We start from the raw sequence: 7,583 nt of genomic DNA on the forward strand, positions 1-7,583 counted from the left end.
TGAACACAGTTACGGTAGCGGAAGTTTCAGCGGTAAGCTGCCCCAACTAATTAATTGAAGCGATCTCACGTACTGTGGTGCCTGAACCGCGGTTCGAGGTTGAAGTCACGAGGTTGCGACTGTGAGGATTAGCTAACGAATGAGACACCAGCTCTGAACATCCGAGGAAGCACAGGAAGTCAGGAACTCTAGCGGTACTAGTGCAAGTAGACCTACAAGTATTAGATAGAGAATATATGCTGTTGAGCGTAGTTCTCCGGTTTTACTCTCGGCAAGTTGGACTTGGATGGTTGTAGAACACAACAAAAGCAGAGGACAACCTCCAAATATATCGCGTCTTCTCGAGGTTTCCTTGTTGGATGATTACACTCTAAATGCAAACTACACCGGACTCAACTGCTACTCTGATGTTTATACTGTTGGTGCTATTGCCAATGCTTGAAAACATGTTTAAGCAAATTATTATCAGTGCCGACACAATCTCCTAAACTTGGACAGCCTTCGCTAACTAATTTTCAGAGCTATTGGCTTTATCTTGCTTACGCTGTTCCTAACTCTAAACTCGAAATCGCTGATTTGAGTCTTTATAATCTAAATTCATTTTTACCTAAAAATTTAATTCAATCAATTAATTAATTAATCATAAGCGCACAAAGTATACATCGAGACAAATTTCTATAAAGCATAATTAATTGGATGCTAATTCCTGACCTGAATATTTTTATTAGCATCAGAGTGTTGATGACATTCGATAACTCGTTTGATACTCAAAGGAAATTCCCAGCAAGTTCTGGCTCTAATTGCGCTCTCGGTGTAAGAGAGGACAAATGAGTACAGTATAAAGTGAAATGATGAGATTCATATTCCTCCTTTCACAGCATTTCCGTCCATCATCCTACGGCGAATGTAATTAACGTTCATAGAATATATATTCGATGAATCATACCTTTGACACCATGTTTAGCGTATAAATGTAATGGGGATTCAAGCCTGCTTCTTCCGTCAAAGAGAATCTGATCATTAGCTGATGAAGATTAGGTAACCGATATGAGATGTTGTCTGATGCATTATGACAAATACCATAAGCTATAATCGAAATTGATTAGATAAGACCCAAGTTCATTATTATTTTAAATATTTTTTTAAACTCTATAGGACATTATTTCCGATTGAAACATTTAAGGTAGTACTACCGTTACCACAAGAGTCAAATCCCAAGACTTAACCTTATTTGATTAACGTAGTAGATTTCCCTATACTAAATCGCGTTGGAAAAAAAGAGACAGAGATAAATTTGGAATGTTTTTTATTAACAAATATTCTCATATTCTTTGAAACCATACTGATTGTTATTAAATATGTTCTAGATGTTATTTTCTCTCGTTGTCTTAATTTTTATAAGAATTTGAACGTCCAGTTTTGTGAAATAAAATAAAGTCTGTGATTTTCCATAAGGATCAATGGTAAAGGCAAAAATATGTAAATATTGATATCTTTTTTTCAATTCTCGATAGGCCTCCAAAAATGTAAGTGGTTAATTGACATATTATTATCTATACTAATAAATGGATAGCCGGTTTTTTGTCCGGTTATACTGTGAAAACTACCGAACCAATCGGAATAATACTTATACCATAAGATGCAGCGTGTTTAGGAGAAGGTTTTAGTATATGATATGGTGGTGATTATTTATCCAGAACCTATATTTTTTTGACTTAGAAATAATGAATTTTTATTGTAACTAAATTTATTCTATTCGATTGTCATTTGTTTAAAATAAATTTTTTAATTATATTGGTTATGTTTATATACTAGGCAGATTTCTTCACTTATGAGACCTGCAATTTCTTTAACTGAAACTTTCAATGCTCATTAAAATTTTTTTTTTCATATCAATTATCATTCATTTTTGTAAGAAAGACACGGGAATGTTATAATGATTGTACATTAAAAGTTACAATGAATATTAGCTAGAATAATTTCATGGATAAAAGATGCATGCCAATTCGATAGAATTGGGAATCTGTGCAAGTCAAAACAATAATCTAATTAAATTTCAAGTCTAGATCTAAAAATGCAATTCTATAAATCGCCCAGCGGAGCGGGCGAGTAACAGATAGTAGACCTATATGCCAAGTTTCATCGGTAGTATTACCTTAAATGTCAATGGTGTACCTAATTAACTAGCGGTGGAAAACTATGTTAGTATACATTGAAAAAAAAAGTACATAAATTATGCACGAATATAGTATAGATTGAAAAGAGTGCAATTTGTTAATTTTTGCATAAAATTATTATAAAGAACATTGAAAAATTGAACAATTGATCCCAATTCTGATATTCACTTATTATCATTCTTAATTAGCCCAATAAAGACAATGTAAGATCATTCCAATGTTCCGTTAGATTGCAGACAGAACTCAGAGGTCGTTATTTGTTAGGTTTTACATAATCATTTAGGAGAATTGTAGAAGATCGAAACCAATAACGACCTCTGGGTCTACCTAGAATTTAATGGAACGTTAAAATGGGCTCACATTGTCCCTGCTGAATTTATTGCGTTAAGCTTAATGATCATTTCTTGCAGCAATAAATATCCCGGTAGTTGATGAAATATTTTATAAAAAAAAATCAGCTGTTTATAGTAACTAAAATTAAACTAGAAGTATAATTATGATGTCAAAAAATAACAATGTTTACTCGGAAACCGCATCTTGTTTGACTTGGGTCTCGCAAGTATTTATTTAATGACAGTAAATTATTCTATCGTAGCCTGGCATATTTGTTTGGTAAGTCGGCAAGTTTACCGGACGTCGGAAGCTTCAGTAAAGCTTATTTTATCCCAGTGACGTGACTGAAATCCGGTAACGTGATACAGATATAAGATATTATTAATTTAGTATACATATATTGTCACAAGATGACGAAGAATTGAAACCGATAGTATTAATTATGATAAGATATCTGATAGAAATCGAGGATAAATATCAAAAAGGATACTCCTCCTCGATCCTAAATTCAAACATCCAGATGATTAAGTATTAATTATTATACTGTAGATAATGATGTGAAGAGATTCCTAGAAGAGATAAATTGAAACAACGATCGCCTTTTCTTAAATTTTTTTTCAGGTCAAAATTTTAAGGAAAATATGGTATAAATTAAAAGATAAGTTATAAAAATTAAAAAGTTGTACTGGCAACCGCCCATTTACCCACTTAAGCCTTTTAGTGTGATGGGCGCATTCATGGGAATCGTAATTAGGCCATCGTTATTTCTAACTTTCGTTATATAGTATTGTACAATGCGTTCTCTAAAATTCAAGTCACGAGCTTCGCTGGAAAATCCTACCACCTCACGTTCTACACTATTTTCATCGCCCATGCGAGTGCAAGGACCAACAGAAACTAGATTTAAACTAGTTGTCGTTTTCCGCTAGCGTTACGTCTGACCAACATATAAATAAGCTTTTTAAGATAGGTTTTTTTATAAACTTGAAAAACAAATAAAACTATAGTCCCTCTTAACAGTTACTTAAACTTTTCTCACTTACACTTTTATATAACAGAGTAGAGTTTCACGACAAAAATAAAGTTTCGCCATGAAAAATTCTTTATAATAATAATAATCTTTGAAAAAACAACTAGCGACGGATTTTTCAACGAAACTCAGTTAATCATATTTTTTTTTCTTTTTTTTTTTTAAATTAGTTACTACAATTAAATAATTACAATTAAAATTACTTATGGGTATGTAATATTATTTACAAATAAAATAAATTTTTAAATTAAATCATACGATTAATTACGTTAATCAATAATGTAACAATATTAATTAAATTACTTATACTTAATTAATGATTAATAATAGTTAATAATTAGATAGTTACTATGATGAGGATATTTTTAAATATTACGACATGCACAACCGAGTATACTCGATATATATATGTATATATTACTTCAAATATATGATAATAATAATAATAATAATAATATATAATAGTATAGTCATAGTAGAATAGTATTAATAGTAAGATGCGAAGCAACACTGGAAAAATTTTTTACGTACCCTTTTCGACATTCATTATTCATTTTTTTTTCTTTTTTTAAGTAATGTATTATTTTATACTATAAAATTAGATTAAATAAAAATAAAATAAACTGTTTTAAAAAATTGTAATGTTAATTAAATTTTAGTAATTCAGCTATCTGAAACACTCTACAAATTCCTTAAAAGGGTTGTTTGGTACAATAGTTAAGCTAAAAAATTTCTAACTGGATGTGTTTAAACACTACGGTGTTTTATTCATTAAACTTAAACTCGATTATCTTCACTCCAGTCGATTACACGAAAGCCGGTAATTTATTTTGTTTTCTCAAAGTTCATTCCGGATGAGACGAGAACCAACTATTGAGGATTACGTTAGGGATTACTTAACTCTCTACTGTCAGTTTTTACTCTCCGTATTTTTCATTCAGACTTTTGGCTAATCCCGTTTTCTACACAGTCAACATTCTTGTGTTAAAACCGGCTGGTCTTAGATTTTTGTGATGGATATTTTAATAGATTAATATTGAATTCTAAGAAGATTATCATTTTAATTTATTTTAATTTTGACGTACGACAGTGTTAAGTGTCGTATAATATTGCATTAAGTTTGAAGATAATATTAAACGTCGTAAAAGTCATACTTCATCATTATTACCAGACATTATATGTAGAATGTCAGAGCGTTGTCAAATATTTAATATAACTGTATGACAAGTCGTATCTTTGTATTCATATATCACATTATAAGAAAAATTTAACATAATAGAAAAACTATTGAAATTCAATTTTTCATTGATTTATTATAATAAGTAAAATGTATGATTTTTACGACACTGATTGATACTATTGAGTAAAAAAAAAATATTTTCAATAGCAAAATTTTCTATATACGATAACAAATTTTTATTGTAAAAAATGTATAAGAAAATCAATTATGAAAATTTATATTAATTAATTAATAAAATAAATAATATAATTACTCAAATTGTCTACACGGAGAGAAATTTATAGGAACCTTTTCAAAAATTATGGGAATGGTTCCTATAATAATATGATCATTATAGGTATCAATCCTATGCTTATTATGGGAACCATACCCATAGTTTATTGGAAACATTCCTATACAATAATGGAATAGCTTCAATATATTATGGGAATGGTTCCTATAATATTATAGGAATGGTTCCTATATTATTAAAGGAATGGTTCCTATGATATTATAAGAATGGTTCCCATAATATTATGGGAATGACGCACATAATAATAGAAAAATGTTTATGTTCATAATAATGAAGCAATCACATCAAAAATATAAAGTAATTATTATATATTTTTTTGCTAATAAATTTTTTTTGTAAATAAAAATTGATCTTTCACTAGAGTGAAAAAATTTCTTTCATAATTTTTATTCACGTGTGTACTTAATCTTAAATTTTTATTCCAACTCAGTTATTATTGTGTTAGATAATATTGAAAAATATTGTAGCAATTCTAAAGTTTCTCTTATAAAAGGGATATTTTCTTACTATACAATTAGAGGAGCAAAGTAGATATGGAAATTCATTGTTTATTTTTACAATTTTATTTTATTATTAAAATAAATTATTTATTTACAATACATACGTTGAATATTTATTGAATCCATTTTTTGGAAATGTAACTTTTATTATTTATATGAACAATATTACTTATTTTACATATTTCAAAGGATGTTATTGGGAAGCAAGTAAAATTATCAAAATTACTAATAATTTCAAGTGCTTCAAAGTGGTCATCGAAGTCACAAATAACTTGAGTTGTAATGATAAATATCTCAGTATTATTAGGCATCATCACTATAATATTATAGCAATGGTTCCCATAATATAATAGGAATGGTTCCTATAATATTATAGAAACTATTCCTATATATTATGGGAACCATTCCTATATATTATGGAAATCATGCTGATATTACAGTTATAATTATAGGTATCGTTCTTATAATTATAGGAACCATTCCCATAATTATAGTAACATTTCCAAAAAATTATGGGTACAATTCCCATAATTTAAGTAATCGCTCCTAAAATGGTATAGGAAAACATTTCATTAAAATTATAGGAATGATTTTCATATTTTTCTCTCCGTGTAATTAATTTTTTTTGGACTAAACTAGGAAAATGTGTTTCAAATTTCTAAAGAAAAAATTACAAAATTGTTTTCAATATTGTAAACAAAAATAATTTTTAAAAAATAACTTTTTGCTTATAAAAAAAAATTTACTTTATAATTTTAATATTTATAATTCAAGTTTGATTTATTTTTCACAAAAATTTATGAGAGGTAAAATATCAATACTTTTGATAATAACTAACTATGACCAGTTTTAACACTAGATTTACAAGGCCGTAAATTAAAAATTTTGTACTGTGTAGAATGAAAACTTTATGTGTTGACGCTGCACTTTATTATGTACATATTAAAACCTCGAGGTCTACATTTTTATTTATTAAAAAAAAAAAAAATATACTTCTAAAGTGAGCATGTATTCGTATTGAAAATATGTGATTAAAATAAATTGCAATATTGACATCATGATATCAATACCACTTGATATAACCCGATGAATAAGAAGTTTTGATTGCATCACGGCATTGAATAAAAATAAAAAACGATGATATAGATTTCGTGTCGAAGATTGAATCACCGAGCTTTCTACTAATTAAATGTTTTTATCGCGGTAATTATTATTTACCGTCATTCAATGGCAATCGAACAGTAGGATTCGAGTGACGAGTAAAAAGTTATATGAGCGAGTATAAAAAATTTTATCAATTTTCGAATATTGAATTTGACAGAATAAAATAAAAACTGATTTAATATTTCATTGAAGGAACTAAATCTTTTAAAAATGATATCGACTGAATAATGTAAACATCGAAACTCTTTCCGCGTGATTGTTTCGCAGTACTCAACGTTTTTAAATTTTATTTCCAGTCAAAAATAAACTGAGTGAGTGAACTCGATTTTGCTTTTAATAATAATATAATAATAATAATAGTAATAATATTAATAATAATAATAATTTCTCAAGGGCAACCGACTGGATTGTAGGTTTATAGTAAAAAATATTATGTAATAGTAATTTGATACATAGCTAAAGGAATTTTGTAATTTGCCGGTCAATTTAATTAATTAGAGAACGAGTTACCTGTTGTACATAAGGACGTCTGGTTTCCAAAGTTTGTTTGGCGTTATCCTTAAATCTTTAACCCCGCCGTAGTCTGTCTCATTCCACTGGAGATTGTAATCCGTCCATTCCTGTAACAAACATCCAATTTAAACCGATTAGTTACTAATTTTAGGATTTAATATTTTATTACATTAAAAAAATTTTTTTTAAGTTTTTTTAATTCAAAAACTGTTTTGATTCATGGAAATATTTTTTTAATAATTAAAATTTTGATTTAAAAAAAAAAAGTTGGTCATAACATTTTGTCGGTTTTTGACTTCATTAATTAAGTACTCTGTTATTAAACATTAACTAT

The 7,583-nt window shown here is 28.2% G+C and overlaps 1 protein-coding gene across 3 annotated transcripts in view; it reads right to left on the bottom strand.

Moving 5' to 3' along the window:
- The window catches only part of LOC123269948 (acetylcholine receptor subunit alpha-type acr-16), a 262,893-nt gene that overhangs the window by 123,047 nt on the left and 132,263 nt on the right, over positions 1-7,583 (bottom strand). For all 3 annotated transcript variants that reach the window (XM_044735897.1, XM_044735896.1, XM_044735898.1), the window contains exon 5: positions 7,247-7,356. In XM_044735897.1, coding sequence (XP_044591832.1) covers positions 7,247-7,356 — 110 coding nt within the window. The remainder of the gene's footprint in view (positions 1-7,246; positions 7,357-7,583) is intronic.

The sequence above is a fragment of the Cotesia glomerata genome, linkage group LG7, assembly GCF_020080835.1.
Source record: "Cotesia glomerata isolate CgM1 linkage group LG7, MPM_Cglom_v2.3, whole genome shotgun sequence".
NCBI classification, from domain to species: Eukaryota; Metazoa; Arthropoda; class Insecta; order Hymenoptera; family Braconidae; genus Cotesia; species Cotesia glomerata.